Raw genomic sequence first — 20,595 nt, forward strand, 5'->3', positions numbered from 1 at the left:
CACGCTCTATCACCTTGCCCACAAACTGAAGGTTAGAAACATGTCTATAGTTGCCAAGGTTGGAGGGATCAAGAGAGGGCTGTTTAAAATAATGGTCTTACCATTGCCACCTTGAGGCACGGTGGTATCTTGTCCTCCCTTAATGAAGCATTGATTATACTCCAACTATCTGCCTGTACCCTCCATGGCAGATTTTATTAGCCATAAAGGGCAAGGGTCAAGAGTGCACAATGTTGCCCACATACTGCCCAAGATCTTGTCCACATCCTCAGGCTGCACTGACTGAAAAAAAATACAACACAAGTTGTTCTAGTAAGAACTAATCTGCCTACTTTGCTTTCACTTTCTCTGAATTTGGTTCAAATTGAGGTCCACAAGTTAGGTCTCTTGCGCCTTCACATGTCCTCCATCTTGGATCGGGGTGGATGACATCATTACAGACTACACCATTGAGGTGTCCCTGTGTGTCACTTACTACAACTGTTCCAAATTTGGTTCAGATTGGTTAGATAGTCCTCAAGTTATTGCACTTGTTCCTCAAAAGTTCACACGTCTGCCATCTTGGATTGGGGTAGATGGCATCATCACAAACTACACCATTGGGGCATCCCTATGTGTCCATACAGCTATAGCAAATTTGGTTCAAATCGGTTAGGCAGTTCACAAGTTAGCACATTTGCCTCTCAAAAGGTTATGCCATCTTGAATCGGGGTGGATGACATCATCACAAACTACGCTGTTGAGGTGTCCTTATGTGTCCCTACAGCTGCTGCAAATTTGGTTCAAATTGGTTAAGCGGTTCCAAGTTAGCCCATTTGCTCCTCAAAAGTTTATGCCATCTTGAATTGGGGTGGATGACATCATTACAAATTATGTCCTTGAACCATCCCTATGTGTCCCTATAGCTGATGCAAATTTGGTTCAGGTCAGTTAGGCGGTTCACAAATTAGCCCACTTGCGCCTAAGAAGTTGATGCGTCTGCCATCTTGAATCACTGTTTATGACTTCATCACAAACTACGCCATTGAGGTGTCCCTGTGTGTCACTTATAACAACAGCACCTAATTTTATTTATTTATTTATTTCTGGATAGTGATTCCGCAACAGTCATAATAATTGGGTTCTGCGCAGAGGCGTATCTAGGGAAAATAGCGCCTAGGGCAAGCACTGAAATTGTGCCCCTTGTCTGAACATCCAACACCCATCTTTCAGATAACTTTACCATAATATCAGCTGAAAAATACAAGTCAAGCTCGTTAATCTTTTAATTTTTCAAAAACAATTTAGAAAACTACAAATTTCAGTATGCTGGGGCTCATGAAATACCCAAATACTATGAGGAGGTATACTTGGAAAACTAATGTCTAATTCTCTACTATGCATTGTAGCATCACTATTACACAAGTTTTTAAAAGAAATGGAGAATTTGACTTTTCCCTATTTACTCTGAAAATAATTAAAAGATATGCAGAGTAAACTATGTCACTGCTTGGAATATATTCTAGTATTTCAGAAAGACAGTTAAAATGAGAGAAAGAGAGCAAGAAACTCCCAGTGGGCCTTAATACTAAGGCTAATTAATACTAATTTCACACTGATTGAAAGACAAACTCACCATTAATAGCCATATTATTAAGACATCACATTTAACTCACTTATAACAAGAAGCAAAGAGCAAATGAATACAATCCTAGCTCATAAGCTTCAGCTTATTATTCACAAGCCCTGATTCTCTGTACATAGTGCCAAACTGAATATGTGTACAGTGACATATTATATTAATTTAAAAAAAAAAAATAAAAAATACCTGTAGCCCCTAAAGGCTGTGGTGTGGATCTGCAAAGGTTCCCGCTCCCCTCGCTGGCCTCTAGGGCTTTGCAGGGACCATTTGAGCATGTGTGGTGGCTATATATATATATATATATATATATATATATATATATATATATATATATGCCGCTGAAAACAAAATGGCTGCCACACATGCTCAAATGGCCTCTGCGAGGCCTGGCATGGTGGCCTCACAGAGGCCATTTGAACATGCACAGTGGCCATTTTGTTTTCAGTTGCCAATTTTTTAAAAAAATAATTTTAAAAAATGGCGCCCCCCTTCAAGTGGCGCCCGGGGCACGTGCCCTGCCTGCCCTACCCCTAGATACGCCCCTGGCTCTGCGCCTGCACAGACCAGCTTCGGGTAGGATTCATTAGCTCCTTGCAACTCCTGCAACCGCCCTTTGTATGAGTCTACAGTACCTTATAGCAGCAGTTAGGCATCTGAGACCTGCACAGGTCTCTTCTTAAATGGCACATTGCCCTTCAAGGTCGTTGTGGCTGATGTCAAAGCCCTGCCTGCCGCAGCTGAGACTTTAGACTGTGATGTCTGTGCAAGTCTCCTATACCTAAGATCTTTGAAAAAGGAGGGCTTCACTAATGTCTCCATAAAGGTCCATTTGACAGCGATATCATCATGCCATAGTGGGTGGGATGGCAAAATGGTTTTCACCCAGCCCAGGAGTAAGGACTTCGTGAAAGGGATTAACAATCTATATCTGCCAGTAAGGAGAGGTTGTGTCTGTCTCTAGTGCTCTCAGCGCTGACGGAAAAGCCATTTGAGCCCATGGCGACCTCATCTTTAAAGCTGGTGATGCTGAAGACGCTGTTTCTGGTGGCTATAACCACAGAGGGGTTATTGAGCTGTGGGCACTGTGCACTGATGAACCTACACTGAATTCTATCCTGACCAGGTCATCATGTGCTTAGACCCAGACTTCAGGCCAAAGATTGTATCGGACTTCCATCTAAATGCCAATATTGTTTTACCCACCTTTTTTAGAGCTCCCTTGACACCACTGACCAAGCGATGCATTCTCTAGACGTTTGGAGAGCTTTACTGTACTATCTCAATGCGACCCAGCACATATGAAAGACGAAGCACCTTTTTGTATGTGAAAAGGGAAAACACAAGGGGCTAACACCTACAAAACAAAAATTGTCCTATTGGCTGGTGGAACTCATCAAGATGGTGCATGACCACCAAGAGGTCACCCCACCAACTTCTATACGAGCCCATTCCACTAGGACACACGCCACTTCGGCTGCATACTTGGCGGGCATCAGGTTCCAAGATATCTGTACAGCAGCCACCTGGGCATCCCATCAGACTTTTGTGAAGCACTACGTGGTGGACCTATGAACAGTGGCAGCTGCTGAATTTGGACAGGCGGTCCTAAAGAGGGTGTTACAGTAGGTTGCAGTAGGGATGGGCCAGGACCGGTCCGGAGGCCATTGAAAAAGCCTCCGGACTGGTCCGGACCTGGGTGGTTCGGTTCGGGGTGGGGGGTAGCTTTAAGAGTGGTGGGAGGGTTTACTTACACCTCCCGCCACTTTCCTGCTCTGGCGCCGTAATCTTAAGAGTAATTGGGGTGGCAGGATATCTCCCTGCCACCCCTTCCCCGATGTTGCCGAAAAACCTCCCAGGAGTGCTTTGCGCGCGCGCACGTCACAGAGACGTGAAGCTTTGGTACATACAATGAGGTACTGCAGGCTCGTGCAGAGGGCGGTTGCAGGTGTTGCAAGGAGCTAACGAATCCTATCTGAAGCTGTTCTGCGCAGGCACAGAACTCATTTATTATGAATGTTATGGAATCACTGCCAGATCATCTGTTACAGGTAAGCAACCTGCTTTTATTTCTTTGGTTTATATGCCACCTTTCTAAAAAATGGCTCAGAGTGGTTAGGGTTCAAATTTGGTTCAAATCGGTTAGACAGTCCACAAATCAGCCCAGTTGCACCTCAAAAGTTTATGCATCCACCATCTTGAATCGGGGTGGGTGGCATCATCACAAACTACACCATTGAGGTGTCCCTATGTGTCCCTACAACTGTACCTGATTTGGTACATATTGATCCAGGCGTTGCGAAGTTGATGGTGATGGGGGTTATACACACACACACACACACACACACACACACACACACACACACACACACACTCAGACACACAGAATGCTGGGTGATTTCATAAGCCTACTGGAAAGTAGGCTAACAATAAGACTAGATGGCACATTTCCCCCAGACACGTTTTCCCCAGAAGAAGATAAAGCTGACAAATCAGCTAAAGCTGACAGGCAGCTCTGACTACAGTTGCCAAGTTGGCATACATAGCTCTGTGATCTGGATCATGATCTATTCTATTCTATTCTATTCTATTCTATTCTATTCCTATACTGCCTTTCAAAAAATGGCTCAGGGCGGTTTACACAGAGAAATAACATAAATAAGAGGTCACTGGAGGTACTGTGCTGGGGGTGGATAGGGCCAGTTACTCTCCCCCTGCTAAATAAAGAGACTCATCATTAAGTAATGGGTACTGCCCCTACACAGGGACCTCACAGACAGATTCACTAGCTCCTCTCAGTGCCCCCTCTGTCATACATGTGCTCTGCATATCAGTTATTTTCAGCAGTTATCATCAGTTACAGGTAAGCAACCTGTTTTTCAGGAGCACCACTAAGATGATGTTGTTAAGGTGCTCACTTGCTGTGTGCTGTGGCAGTAACCCCTGCTAACTGAGCAAAGAGGCATCTTTTTAAAGTGGTGATTCTCTTTATTTAGCAGGGGGGAGAGCAACTGGCCCTTTCCATCCCCAGCACACCATTCCTCCAGTGGCTGAAGTTGGGGTCAACTTTACGTTTCATTTTAGATTGTGAGCCCTTTGGGGTCAGGGGTCCATCTTATTTATCTATGATTTATTTTTCTGTGTAAACTGCTTTGAGAACTTTGGTTGAAAAGCGGTATATAAATATTCGTCGTCATCGTAGTATAAGTAATTATAATGACTGTTACATTTGTTACACTTATAATGTTGTCAATATGCTATTGTATCTCTCATAGATGAATTGATGGATGCAAGCATAAATTTGGCATTAACCATCTTAGCTGGATTATAGGATCAGATTGTAAATATGTTAGACATTCCTGCTAAGAAGTTGTTCTGTACTGGAGAGTTGTGTGTCTGAACATAAAGCTTTTATATTCTTACTATAAAATAGACTTTAGGATTTCTTTTCTTTTGGTGTTGAATTGTTTGATGCAGTAATTGTAACATTATTTGGAGAAAGGTCACCTTTAATTTTAGCTTAAACTTCCTATTTACCCATTTTAAAGAATAGTAATTTTGTTTTTATGGTTCCAGATGTGGGTACAGCATAAGGGAGACAACAGCTGGATTGGTTTGACCTTCTATAAGCGATCATATAAATATCTTTGGGTTGATCTGTCATCTTCAGTCTTCCAAAATGCATGGTGAGATTGTTTGTTTCTATAGTAGCTCAGCATTAGCAGGAAAAGATTATTCTACCCATTTTTAAAACCTAAACAAAGTAAACACCATAAATAGAAAGCCTACTACATTGTCAGGCTAGTCTATTCATCCAGTCACAATTACTATTTAGTATAATATTCAAAACACATGAACTCTGTTTCAGAATTTTTCTCTAGTTTTGGTAAGCGTCTGCCTCTAAAAGACAAATTGCTATACAGGTGAAACTCGGAAAATTAGAATATCATGCAAAAGTCCATTAATTTCAGTAATGCAAATTAAAAGGTGAAACTGATATATGAGACAGACGCATTATATGCAAAGCGAGATAAGTCAAGCCTTAATTTGTTATAATTGTGATGATCATGGCGTACAGCTCATGAAAACCCCAAATCCACAATCTCAGAAAATTAGAATATTACATGGAACCAAGAAGACAAGGATTGAAGAATAGAACAATATCAGACCTCTGAAAAGTATAAGCATGCATATGTATTCAGTACTTGGTTTGGGCCCCTTTTGCAGCAATTACTGCCTCAATGCAGCGTGGCATGGATGCTATCAGCCTGTGGCACTGATGAGGTATTATGGAAGACTAGGATGCTTCATTAGCAGCCTTCAGCAATTCTGCATTGTTTGGTCTCATGTCTCTCATCCTTCTCTTGGCAATGCCCCATAGATTCTTTATGGGGTCAGGTCAGGCGAGTTTGCTGGCCAATCAAGCACAGTACACTGTATACTTTTCAGAGGTCCGATATTGTTCTATTCTTCAATCCTTGTCTTCTTGGTTCCATGTAATATTCTAATTTTCTGAGATTGTGGATTTGGGGTTTTCATGAGCTGTACGCCATGATCATCACAATTATAACAAATTAAGGCTTGACTTATCTCGCTTTGCATGTATTGCGTCTGTCTCATATATCAGTTTCACCTTTTAATTTGCATTACTGAAATTAATGGACTTTTGCACGATATTCTAATTTTCCGAGTTTCACCTGTAGCTGCAATGATTTTCAGAAGCTGACATTTCAGTCTCAGAGTTATAGAGTAAATTTCTGTTAGGGTTAAGAATCTTTGAGTTTTACATGAATCTACATGCAAGAAGCATGCTGCTTCTCATCAGTATGAGTCATCCTTAAATCTGCAAATGTATTGTTCTTGGATTGCAGTTTGAACATTTTCGATCAATATTGCTTAATAGTTTGAAAACTTCATGTACTATTGTTAAAATTTAGTGGGTGTTAAGACCATTGGTTTTTTCAGACCCAGCACATTTTTAATGCCTCTTAACCGTTGACAGGGTAGTTAGGCGAAGCAGACGTTACACACAAACTGTTTCTGATTGTGGAGTTGCCTTCAAGAACTATCTTTCTGTGACAGATTGTTCTGAGCAAAGAAAATGGATTTGCAAGAGAGAAGGTACGTTAAGTAATTCAAGCAAGTAATTCATGCCTCTTGGAAGCTGATTCAGTTTCATTCTGGTGCACATTAATAATGGGTCACCCCCATCCCCCCGATAATTGAAGGTAGTATGATAGAGCTGTTGTTTCTTGTGGGTTGTGTACATTGGGTTGGATCCAGAGAACCATAAAAGGCCAATCCTGAACTTGCCTTCAGGAACATTATGGGATGTGACATGAAGGTCTATTGTGGGATGGGATGCGGGTCAACAAAAATGTGCCATTTTGCACAAGCAGAAGTGCCTTTCTGCTCATGTAATGTAGGGGTGGTGCACAGAACTGATTCTGGTGGTTTGGTTCGAGTTTGAGCCGAAACTCGAAATGGGGGCCAATTTGACTCAAACTGGCCTGCCGAACCAGTTTGAGTCAAATGGGCCCCCATTTCAGTCCAAGTGTCAAACCAGGCTGAACCGGTTCGACAGTTTGAGGGGGCATGCTTTTAAAGGGGAATCCAGTGATGATTTCCCTTTACAAGCAAAGGGGGGGAACCCTGCCCACCTTTTAAAAAACCAACAACAACCCTAATTGGAGAGGCGAGAGCGCACCTGTATTTTGAGCTGGCAGCGGCTTGGCTCCTTGTAACTCTTGGGATGGGCCCTGGCACTCCAGCGTGGCCCAGTTCCAGCCTTCATGCATGCACAGAGGCCATTTTTTTGACAATGCAAATGTGCATGCATGTAGACTGGAATCAGGCTGTGCTGCAGTGCTGGGACCAGTCCAGAAATTTGTGCAGAGTCGTACCACCAGCTCTGAGTACAGGTGCCTCTCGCTGCCACATTAGGGGTTTTTTTAAGGTAGGCAAGATTCCACCCTTTGCTTGCAAAGGGTAATGCTCACCAGATTCCCCTTTACAAACATGTCCCCTTGAACCGCTGAACTGGTTCATTAGAAACTCAGCCTGGCACCCCTTTTGGGGGGGTCCAGTTTGTTCAGAGAACAAACAGGTTGAACTGGGCCAATTCTATTCAAACTTGATTCGAATAGAACTGGTTCTGCACACCCTAATGTAAGGCATCTCTGGATTCTTGTTCTTATTATTGCTTCACTATTGCTTCACAAACCATTGAACAATATCTTTAATTTCACATGCTAGCAAAATAATGCTCAGGATCATTCAACGCAGGTTAGAACCCTACGTGGAAAGGGAACAGATGTTCAAGCTAGTTTCAGAAAAGGCAGAGGAACAAGATATATCATTGCTGGTGCACACTGGATAATTTTAATGTAAACTGCCCTGAGCCTTTTGGAAGGGCGGTATAAAAGTTTTAATAATAAATAAATAATAAATAATAAAATAATTGGGAAAGCCCAAGAATACCAAAAAGATGGCAATATGTGCTTTATTGACTACAGAAAAGCCTTGGATTGTGTCGACCATGTCAAGTTGTGGAATAGCCTTAGGAAAATGGGCATTCCAGAACACCCCATTGTTCTTATGAGAAACCTATACACAGGACAGGAAGCCAGAGTCCAGACGGAACATGGTAAAACAGACTGGTTCCAGATCAGCAAAGGAGTAAGACAAGGCTATATACTTTCTCCTTCTTTATGCAATTTATATGCTGAACATATACTGAGAGAAGCTGGACTGGAAGAAGATGAGTGTGGTTTTAAAGTTGGAGGAAGAAACATCACTAACCTGTGCTACGCTGATGACACCACTCTGATAGTTGAGAATGCAGATGATCTGCAAGCTCTAGTAATGAAAGTCAAGGAGCACAGTGAAAAAAATGGGACTACGACTAAATGTAAAGGAGACCAAACTAAATGACTACAGGCACAGCAACCAGCCTCAGAATTGACAATGAAGATATTTAAGTGGTGGATAGCTTCTGCCTTTTAGGATCAACCATCAACAGTAAAGGATCCAGCAGTCAAGAAATACACCACAGACTAACACTTGTTAGGGCTGCAATGAAGGCCTTGGAAAGGATATTTATTTATTTATTTGTTTAATCTCTATACCACCCTTCCAAAAATGGCTCAGGGCGGTTTACACAGAGAAATAATAAATAAATAAGGTGGATCCCTGCCCCAAAGGGCTCACAATATAAAAGAAACATAAGATAGACACCAGCAACAGTCCTTGGAGGTACATAGAACATAGGAACATAGAAAGCTGCCATACACTGAGTCAGACCATTGGTCTGTGTAGCTCAGCATTGTCTTCACAGACTGGCAATGGCTTCTCCAAGGTTGCAGGCAGGAATCTCTCTCAGCCCTATCTCGGAGAAGCCAGGGAGGAAACTTGAAACCTTCTACTCTTCCCAGAGCAGCTCCATCCCCTGAGAGGAATATCTTACAGAGCTCACACTTATAGCCTCCCTTTCATATGCAACCAGGGCAGACCCTGCTTTGCTAAGGGGACAAGTCATGCTTGCTACCACAAGACCAGCTCTCTTCTCCCTTTGCTGGGGGTGGGGGTGGGGGGAGTGGCCAATATGAGATACACGGTAAGACAGTTCTATTACAGATGGACAACACTACAGCAGTGGCATACGTGAACAGCCAGGGTGGCACGGTGTCTTTACCACTTTGCCATCTAAGCCTTCAGGTTTGGAATTGGTGCATTGCCAGAAGAATCCATCTTCAAGCCATCCACATAAGAGGCAAAGACAACATTCTGGCAGATGCATTGAGCAGAAACAAGACGTTGTACCAGCATGAATGGGAACTGCACCCTCAGCTGGTGGATGAGTTGTTCCTTGCGTGGACCACACCATCAGTGGATCTTTTTGCAACTGCCGACAACAAGAAATGCGTACAGTTCTGTTCAAGAATGGGTCTGGGAGAAGGCTCCAAGAGAGATGCCTTCCAGTTCCAGTGGACTCACAGTGTCTTCTATTTGTACCCACCGTACCCACTCCTGAACAGGGTGGTGGCCAAGTTACTCCAGGACAAATCCAATGCGATAGTCATTGCTCCTTGGTGGCCCCGACAACCGTGGTTTCTGAGACTACACAGCCTGGCAGGCCTCAATTACAAGAGGCTTCTGCAGAGGCCAGATCAGATCATTCAGGCCGGAGGAGAACTTCTGCACTCAAGCCTAGCAACCCTCAATCTGACAGCGTGGAGGGTAGGCGTCTAAGGCACATTCTTATTAACAACAGAAAAGAATCCACAAGAAAGAATTATGATGCTAAATGGAGAAGATTCACTGCCTATGCGAAGTCCAAGGGGTTTCGACCAAGGGATGCTACGTTAAGGGAAGTCCTGCTGTACCTCACATCCCTGAAATCACAGGGATTGGCTAACATTTCTATTAAGGTTCACATGGCAGCCATTTTGTCCTGCCACAATGGTTGGGATGGTAAAACTGTATTCATGCATCCACGTTCAAAAGACTTCATGAAGGGCATTAGTAATTTGTATCCCCCTATCAGAGCACCGGTGGAGAAATGGAGCCTGTCTCTGGTGCTTTCTGCATTGACACAAAAGCCATTTGAACCAATGGCTACTACGTCTTTAAAGCTCATGACGTTAAAGATACTTTTTTTAGTTGCCATTACCTCTGCAAAGTGGGTGAGTGAACTGCTGGCTCTTCGTATAGATGAACCGTACACAAGGATACATCCAGAAAAGGTGGTGATGTGCTTGTATACAGATTTTTGAACAAAGATTGTGTCTGATTTCCATGTCAACTGTGATATTGTCCTGCTGACTTTCTCCAGAAATCCACCGACGCCTTTAGAGAAGGCAGTGCACACCTTAGATGTCAGAAGAGCTCTCCTCTTCTACTTGAGGAGGACACAACCCTTTAGGAGAAGGTTTTCTTGCGACCAAAGGGTGCCACAAGGGTCAACGGCCATCACGCCAGAGGGTGTCCACCTGGCTGGTGGAGGCCATTAAGTGTGCGTATGATTGTCAGGGGAAGACTGCCCCGAGGTCTATAAAGGCCCATTCAATGAGGACCTATTCCGCTTCAGCAGCTCATTTGGCAGGCCTGAGGGTGACAGACATTTGCTCAGCAGCATCATGGAAGATGGATCACACATTTGTGAAACATTATGCCTTAGACCTTAGACTTTGCAGCGGAGGCAAAGTTTGGCAGAGAAGTGTTGAAGAGGGTGTTGCAGTAGCATGCAGCACCCACCTCTGAGACTGGCAGCTCGTTACCCATATTTATGAGTGTTGCAGGAATCACTATCCAGATAAACAGGTTGCTTACATGTAACATATGATCTGGTAGTGATTCCGTGACATTCATAAAACCCACCCGTCCGGCCCCGCTGCAGTCTGCATGCTACAATATGAACATGCTAAAGGGGCTATATTATACCATGCTTCGTCGGTCAGCCAGAAACTGAATAGAGAAACGCCTAAACACCAATGTTAGGTACCGCAGGCTTGTGCAGAGGCGGTTAAAGGCGTTGCGAGGAGCTAATGATGAGTACCCGAAGCAGGTCTGCGCAGGCCCAGAACCCATATTTATGAATGTCATGGAATCACTACCGGATCATCTGTTACAGATAAGCTACCTGTTTATAGACACCAGCAACAGTCCCTGGAGGTACTTTGTTGGGGGTTGGGGTGGCCAATATTTAGATGCCATGACGTGTCTATACCTACAAAGATTAGAATTGTTTGGAAAATGTTTTTTTTCCATGACACTCTGTGGATGCTAAAGCTGGACTTTGAAGAAGCAGGACAGAAAAGGTATTGTCGCTTTTGAATTTTGGTGCTGTAGAAGACTTTTGAGGATGCCATGGACAGCCAAGAAAACAAACAAATGGATCTGGATCGAGATCCGCCGACAGCCATAAGAGTGGGTTCTGCACCTGCGCAGGAATCCCCGCGGTAGCCATGCCTCAGCTTGTCGAGGCGTCCAAGCCCTGCCCCCACGCAGAGCGTGCTATTTAAGAGCGGGCTGGGCGCCATGTTCCTCAGTTCTTTTCCGACCGCCTTTGCGTTTGGACCTCGGTCTGTCGCCTCTCCATCGGAAAGTTCCTCGAGTTCTATTTTTGGATAGTGAAAATAATAATTATATTTGGACTGTTTATTTCTTGTATGACCTATTTCTGGCTGATAAATTTTCTCTAACTCTGATTCGGACCGGCTGACAACCAACGACTGGCTTTCAAATGGATCATAGAACAAATCAATCCAGAATTTTCACTTGAGGCACAAATGACCAGGCTCAAAACAATCATACCTCAGACACATTATGCAAAAACCCAGCTCCCTTCAGAAGTCCATAATGCTGGGGAACATTGAGGGAAATTGAAGAAAAGGATGACCAGCAGCAAGGTGGATAGACTCGATTACGACAGCAATGAATTATGACAGCACTGAGAGATCTTAAAGGCCAAGTTGAAGATAGATCATCATGAAGAGAATCTATCTATGTGGTCACTAAGAGTCAGCACCGACCTGACAGTACTTAATAAATCTATCATCTGACCAAACAGGTTTTTATAGTGTTCCAAAAACACAAAAATCTGACCAGAAATTATAGTAAGAAAATAAATGAGTGCTTACATCATGGGCTTCAATGGCTCTTTAATTCTCTTAATAACCATTTGTCTCCATGAAAATAGTAGCTCCAGAGTTGCTCTTTCTATTGGAGGCTGCCCACTTAACAGCATAGAGACCCTGAGGAGAAAGGGAATTGTTCTCTCAGAAGACACTGTCCATCTCTTCTATGAATGTTCAAGGCCGTCTACCCTCCTTCCCCACTAATATGTTTATTATTAACTCATCTGAGGGAGATGGGATTGGGTGGCACTGTTTTACAGAGGTTCCATATCTAACTCTCTGGTAGATTCTGATGGTGTCACTTGGAGACTGTTGCTCTGCAAATCAAGAACTAAAGTGTGGAATTCCACAAGGCTCCATATTGTCTCCAGTGCACTTTAACATCTGCATGAAACCATTGGGAGGGATCATCAGGAGGTTTGGTGCAGGGTGTTATCAATATGCTGATGACACCCAAATCTATTTCTCCATATCAACTTCACCAGGAAATGGCATAACTTCCCTTAATGCCTACCTGGAGGCAGTAACGGGCTGGATGTGGGATAGCAAACTGAAGTTGAACCCAAATAAGAAGGAGGTACTTGACTGAGGGGAGTCAGGACCCAAGAGCTGGTTTAGATCTGCCTGTTCCGGATGGGGTTACACTCCCCCTGAAAGCCCAGATACGTAACTTGGGAGTGCTCCTGGATCCCAAACTCTCTGGTTTCTCAGGCTGAGGCAGTGGCCAGGAGCACTTTTTATCAGCTTCAGCTTGGGCTGATACATAAGCTATGACCATTTCTGGAGGTTAATGACCTTAAAATAGTGGTGCATATGCTGGTAATCTCCAGGTTCAACTACTGTAATGCACTCTATGTAGGGCTGCCTTTGTACGTAGTCCAAAAACTACAATTGATACAGAATGTGGCAGGAAGACTGGTCTCTGGCACAACCCGAAAGGAACCATATAACACTCATATTAAAAGAGCTGCACTGGCTGCCGATATGTTTCCAAGCAAAATACAAGATGATGGTTATTACCTATAAAGCTCTCAATAGCTTGGGTCCAGGGTACTTAAGAGAGAGGGTACACAAAAGAGTGCCTTCTTTGTCATGAACCCTGCCGCCTATTAAGATAATTTGGGGAGGTCCATTTACTATTGCCACCAGCTCATTTGGTGGTGACTCAAGGCTGGGCCTTCTCTGTGGCTTTGGGAAATGATCCCTGTCAAATAAGAGCATCTCTATCTCTGTTTGCTTTTAGGAAGACCCTCAAGACACACCTCAGACTTTTAATTGAAATTAATTTTAAACTGTTTTTGTCTTGTGGGATTGTTTTTACTTTTTTTATACTTTGAAATTGTTTTTTTTTAAAAATTCTGTTTATATTTTTGTTTTAAGCAGTGTAACACGCCCTAGAGATACACATATCAAGTGGTATATAAATATAATAAATAAATAAATAAGTTAGTTGATTTTTTTGCAAGGTTAGGAAATCACTACATTGCAACACACACACACCACTTTTCAACCGTCACATTGCAATTTGTGAGGGTGGTGAGTTCAGTTTGTAGAATCAAACATTTGCCCTGTTTGTAGTACAGGGCAAAGAGTTGTTAGTGCAGGGCACAGGGTTAAAACCCCATGTTCCCCCATACTGCATCCCCAATCTGTGTTTCCCCTGTCAGCAACTTCAAAAATATGTATGACTTCAGAGATAGCCACTTGAAGAACAGCAGTTAGAGATAAGTCCATTAAGCATTAGGTTAGGGGTGTGCAAACCGGCTCAAGATTTAGCCAGTTCACACTCGAACCAGTTCAGTTAGAAGGTTCGACCTTGGACCAAATCGTTGAGAGAAATAGCTTTGGACAGTTCAGGCCTGGTTCGAGGGGGTGGGGGGCTTCCATAATTGTTAAAATGCTTTTTAAAAATGAAGTACTTGCTCCCATCGTGGCCTCAGGGGGGCCTGCGGTGGCTCCCACTAGCCCTGTCGGCCTCCCCCTGAGTCTCTTGGGCCCTTTTGGCCTGTTTTGGTTTTTTGCCTCCATGCATGTGCACTGGCCATTTGTGTGACCTGTGCACATGTACAGCATCAAAAGAAAATGGCCACCCTGCACAGAGGGCCGAGATGGGCCAGATGCCCTGGGAAACTTGGGGGGGGGGGCTGGCGATGGTAGGGAAGCTGCTGCAGTCCCCCTGTGGATGCCATAGCAAAACCCAAGGCCACTTCAGGAGGAAATACTTTGTTAAAAAAAAGCATTTTAACAGTTATGGAAGCCCCCCTGACCCCTCTAACCAGGCACAAAGCAGCTTGAATTTGAGCCAAGCCAGGCCCTTGTCTGGAGGGGCAAAACCGAACTGGTCCAGTCCAGTTCGAATCCAAACGGGATTACTAGAGAGGGCCACAAGTAATGAAATAAACAATCTGATTCTCTGTTGAACTGATGCTGCACTGAATATAGGCATGTGCACAGAACCGGTTTTACTAGTTCGGTTCAAATCCAAACTGGATTCGAACCAAACTGGTAAAACTGGATCTGTGCATATCCCTTCATTCAGTGTAGCATCAGTTCAGCAGAGAATCAGATTGTTTATTTCGTTGCCCTGTGTAGTAAACTTGAATGGTCAGTGTCTTGGTTTTTCGAAGTGTATTGTTCTGACTGTGTGAAAATTTGCTGCTTCTGAAAGTTTAGGCCCTAAAGAACTTCCCTGACAAGACAATGATTTGATATGTTCTAATGACTATTGAGTGTTTTTTTAAAAGCATGTTCTAGTTTTCTAAAGTTACTCACCATATTGGTGGGAAAATGAAACTACTTAAGGCAAAAAAGAAAAGAAAAGCATTCCCTACATATATACATAATAAACAACCAGCTTTCAAAATAAAAATTAAGTAACTTCTCTCTATAGTTGAACTCTCAAAATAGATGGATCTATCCAGCCCTGGATTTGCAAGTTGTGCAGAAGTTATTTGCACAATAATTATATTCATTTATTTTATGAATTTCAGTTCCATTGACTTTTGCTTTCATATTTATTTTATTTTAACTAGCTGTTGATCTCTTCACTGAGCACATTGGAAGAGCCTTTTACTTGCCTGGTGGAAACGCTGCTAAATATCCTACTTTAGATAAAGCTAGACAAGCTTGTTTAGTCTTGCAAGCATGCACTGGAATAGTGGAAGCAGAGAATAATTTCATGCTACACACTGGTATGGACCTTTACAACACTAGGAACAAAAATGTGACAACTTGGATCAAATCAGGTATGTAGTAGGAGTGTATAGATTTCATTAATTTTACCTCTATAGCTTCTTTGGAAAACAGTAAGTGAACATTAAGCCACACATTAAGTGAATGCTCCTCAGTGCTGATGCACCTGCTCCCCTCCCTACCCTCACAACTGTGCATTCTGTGTTTGTCTGAAAAGGCCAACAGTGGACATGTGAAGGTTTTCTCCATGCATTTAGCATTGCACCTTTCTACTCTGTTGATGGAGGAGACATGGCCAGCAGGGTCATCAGGGTTGTGGATGGGGCTATCTGGAGCACTCCTGCTCCCCATGTAATGTGTTCAGTGAATGAATTGAGTTTGTTTTCTGAACCAGGCTTTTGGGTTCTGAAGTTTATATCATTTAACCCCAAAATAAGTTATTCCAATCCAATCCAATCCAATCTTTATTACGGTCATAGACCAGAGTACAAAAACACAAAAAAGAACAGACACAGAAAAACAGAAAACATAAGAACAAATATATCAAGATCAAACTTTTAAAAACCTGAACGGATTTTACAAATTATATAACAATACCTGGCCAAAGATAAGTTATCTGCTTTGTGTATGTAAAAAGGAGGATATAGAATGCACCTATCAGGTAATTTGTGTCTTCTCTAAGGATTCCAGTTATCTGTCTTTGTTCTTCATGATTATATGCTTCTAGATAAGCATGTAATCACGAATTTCCTGTATTTCCTCAAAGGCATTAGATGTAATAGGCTTAAGCAGAAAAACTGTGTTCATGGGGAGGGGGGGAATTCAAGTATAGGAACTGCATAGGAACCTGACTTAAAAACTCCGGTTCAGATGAAGTATTGAGAAGCATTAAAACCCTTCTTTCCCTTTATTTTGGTCTTGGGACATTTGTGTAATTTGACATCCTTTTCAAATAATATAAATAAATTCTTAAACTCTGGAACAGTTATCCTTCCAGTGATGTGATAATTCTCTGCTACATTAATAAGTTTATTAATTCTTTAGAAAATTATTTGACTAGTTCTAGACACTCTGCAAGAGAATTATACGCTTTAAACTATTCATTTTCTGTTGCTTCTCTATATCTTATTTATTTATTTATTTGATTGATTGATTGATTTCTATACTGCCCTTCCAAAATGGCTCAGGGCAGTTTACATTAATGATGGGTGAATTCAGATTTGGGCTGGGCAAATTTGTTGTTTCCAAACAAATAATAAACAGCTTTTCCCCTAAGCCTAATTCTGAAAATTGTACCCTATTGCAATCCCAATGACATTATTGGGAGCACAGCAGGGTCTAAATGCCTTCCCACTTACCTGGCAGCAGTGGGGGCATCGATGAAGTCTTGCTGGAGCCGCTCTGTCTCCCTCCTTGGCATCCAGAAGTCAGCATCCTTGGTATTAGAAAACCTGGGAGATATAATTTACCAGGGTGTCTGAGACCTTCTTTAGTATGAACATCAAGTCCTTTGGAGACTACATGTCTCCGTTTCTTGTGCCTAGATTTCTGTCCTGAGCATGCTACCATAGTCCAGGGTTTTAGCGGTGAATTCGAAAGGTGATACACCTGAAAATCATAGGAAGCATTGAGGTCCAATGGCAAAGGCTATGATGGTATCAGACATCATAGCCCATGTTACTGATATCAGTCCAGTACCTAGCCATCCAGAGTCCCCTGAGATACAGTCCTTTGAGCCAGGTGCCCTCTGGGTGGGAATCCCCAAAGAGGCAGTACTATTGCCTCTAAGGACCTTTCAGTCTTCACTCACCTGGTGAGAACAACAATAATAAATGGACAGCAATGCAGTGCAGTGTCCCAGGTGCTGCTCCTTTAAGCATATCTATTAAAGTTGTTTCATATTTTGCAGGAGGAGAACAACTAGATCATGAGGTCTCTGGAGAGAGGGAACCATCTTATTCTTTTTCTATGTAAACTGAGATTTTTTTGTTGAAAAGTAGTACAATAATAATATCCATCCCAACATAGGGTCCTTCCCAGTGACTGTTTACTGTTGTCTCTCTTGTGTCTTCTCTCCACCCCACACAAGATTGTGAGGTATTTTGGGACAGAGAACCATTTTTTTACCCCTTTGCCAAAGAAAACCACATGGCTCTGTGGTTGTCGGGAGTCGACACCAACTCAACAGCACAACTTTACACAAAGTGTAAACCACTTTGAGAATTTTGTTGTTTTGTTTAAATATGATTTTTCATATATAATACTATATTTTTTCATATATAATACTATACATTAAAAAGAAAAACTTGGAACTGCACAGTGGCATGTGGTTGTAATTTTCATATGTAGCACATGCACTACAACACACCTGTGCATTCTGGTTAGTGAACTCTGTTGATGTTCAGAAGCCCTCCAGATACTCTTATACAGTCTGGAAACAGGTAGATCTGGATAGTGGTTCCATCATCCATAAATAGTGGGTTCTGTGCCTGCGCAGATCAACTTTGGGTAGAATTCGTTAGCTCCTCGCAACGTCAGCAACCGCCTGTTGCACATGACTGTAGTAGCCTCTAGTGGCGGTTGCGCGTCTCTGCAATCAGTTTCTTTCTGACTGCTATTGCGATCAGTACTCGGAGATTGTTGCTCCTCGAAGAAAGTTTGTTTTTTGTTTATTTGGACTTCTGAACTTCGGACACGGACTTTGACAGCTCTTACGGATACTCCTTTGGACGTGGCTTTATTTCGGATTATTTTGGCTTGAAATTTGCATACAGACTCGGCTTCCCTCACGGACACTCCTTTGGATTTGTTGCAATCTCTGATTTCCCCCTCTGACGACGGAACAGACTCGGCATCCCTCACGGGCACCCCTTTGTATTTGTTGCAATCTCTGATTTTTTCCTCTGACAACGGAACGGACGACTAATCTTCAAAAATGACCGAGAGATCTGGTAAGACAGATGGCTCAGGGAAGTCTGGGAAGGACAAGACTACCTTTAAGCGGTGCACTAACTGCCGCGGGAAGATTCCCTCAACAGACGGCCATGCCCTCTGCTTGTTTTTTTTTTAGGAGAGAGGCATGACACAAAATCCTGCTCGGTCTGCGTTACTTTTAGCAAGCAGACTTTAAAAAATCGTGCAGCACACCTTAGGGTGTATTTGCTTGAGGAGTCTCTATGCCTAAGATGGCTACAGAGAGTACTGTGCCGGGTCCTGCTCTGAAAGGGCAGTCTAAGACTCCGAAGGAGGCTGGTTCCTCTAAATTGGCAGAGAATGCCTCAACATTGAGTGCTTCTGCATCAAGGTCTGCGACATCGAAAGCTGCGGCGTTGACCGCTTCGACCTCGACTGCATCAGCCCCTTTTAAGCGACCGGAGGATCGCCATTCAAGCCACAAGGGGAAGCACAAGGAAAAGCTTTCGAAGCAGGAGCCGCCTCCTAAGAAGCAGAAGCAGTTAGAGCCGGTTGTGGAGCACACTCCCTCGCCTTCAGGTCTGCAGAATTACGTCATCCCTCGACGGCGAGCAGCTTCCTTATCCCTGGCGCCGACACCTCATCAGTCTCCATTGACTCCACTGTCTCGACATCGAGACCAAGGGAGAATAGGGAGAATAGACAGGTGATGGCGGCACCTTCGATACCAACTTCTCAACACTGACACCACTCTGCATCGAGGCCGATGTCTACAGACTTCGCTGCTCCGGAGTCAACAGTTGCAGTTATTCTTGACACCGAACTCGACATCGTACCAGACATTGACATCGTGCCCAACGTCGACCTCGGCGCTGTGCCCTATGAAGAGAAAAATCCAGGGGTCATCCAACTGCCAACATCTGGAATGTCCCCTGTGACCATGCCAGGGCAAAGAGAGCTTTCTCCCAGGGGCAGGCTGGCATGCTTGCTTAATTTGGAGGAGACTACACCTTCTACCTACACCTTTACTGGTTTCAATGAAGGTGACTATAATGCTCTACATATTCCTAAGACGCCCTCTCTTTCAGCAAAGGCTACACCTGTCATGGGTCTCCCACCCAGAGGTGGTTGGGGAGATTCCATAACAATATCTCGAGAGGACTACTCCCTTTTCACGAGATGGCTGGAAGAACGGGGACGTACCCCCCCCCCCGTAAGAACACATAGCACAGAGACTGCTGTGCAAACTGTCATTCAAGCTACTAGAACTGAGACAGCTGTGCAAACTGCTGTGCAGCCTATGATTCCTGTGCAATGGGTGGAGACGGCCGTCCAGGCCTCTGTACCGAGACCTACTCAACGTACGGTTACACTTCAGACATACTTACCACCCAGACCAGAGCTCACACTGCCAGCGCAGCGAACAATTTCATTGCAGACTGAGATGCCACTTACGTCGACCCAACCGTTGCTCTCCGTTCTCCACCAGGCATCAACACAGACAGCTAAGGAACCAGTTAGAGTGACCTCTACAGCTGTAGGCAACTCACCTGTTTCGTCTAGAGAAGACGATGATGATGACGATATTGAGGAGGACTATACCTCAGACTCAACGGAAGGTGATCCCAAAAATCCAGAGACTCCTTCACTCCTGGATCCAGACTCGGATGTTGCAGCAGTTCCATCAATTTCTCTTAATGAGGAGATGAAAGGTTACCATCAGCAGGTAGCATAAATGGCTCGAGTACTAGGTCTACAGCTCAAGGAGAAAACAACTGACTTAGAGGACCCCGTTTATAATATGATGCGGTCCGCCGCGGGCCTCCAGCCAGTTTACCTGCCCATGCTGCCACATATTTCAAGGGCTGCTAAGTCGGCTTGGGAGGTATTACAGACTTCAACACCTACTTCCAAGCGACTGGAAGCTCTATATCGTATTCAAGAGGAGGAAAATGCTTACCTGGTGCACCATCCCGCTCCAAATTCTCTGGTAGTAAATTGTGCGACAACAACTAAAGGCGGTAAGCGACATACAACATCGGCAGACAAAGAAGGCCGCAAGCTGGACATGCTTGGCAGGCGGACTTACTTGACCGCATGCTTGTCTATCAAGATAGCTAATTATGTAGCTTGCCAGGCAAGATATACGCATTCCCTCTGGGAGGCTTTGTATGATCAGCGCGCTGCGCTAGAGCCGGGGGAGTTTGTCAAGAGGTTCGAGGCGATATTTGTGAA

At 43.6% G+C, this 20,595-nt stretch overlaps 1 protein-coding gene across 8 annotated transcripts in view; it reads left to right on the forward strand.

Moving 5' to 3' along the window:
• LOC128345453 (uncharacterized) overlaps window positions 1-20,595 on the forward strand; it is a 244,597-nt gene that overhangs the window by 139,529 nt on the left and 84,473 nt on the right. For all 8 annotated transcript variants that reach the window (XM_053297393.1, XM_053297396.1, XM_053297395.1 and 5 more), the window contains 3 exons: window positions 5,195-5,304; window positions 6,621-6,739; window positions 15,288-15,500. In XM_053297393.1, the coding sequence (XP_053153368.1) occupies window positions 5,195-5,304; window positions 6,621-6,739; window positions 15,288-15,500 (442 nt within the window). The remainder of the gene's footprint in view (window positions 1-5,194; window positions 5,305-6,620; window positions 6,740-15,287; window positions 15,501-20,595) is intronic.

The sequence above is a fragment of the Hemicordylus capensis genome, chromosome 2 (assembly GCF_027244095.1).
Source record: "Hemicordylus capensis ecotype Gifberg chromosome 2, rHemCap1.1.pri, whole genome shotgun sequence".
NCBI lineage: Eukaryota > Metazoa > Chordata > Lepidosauria > Squamata > Cordylidae > Hemicordylus > Hemicordylus capensis.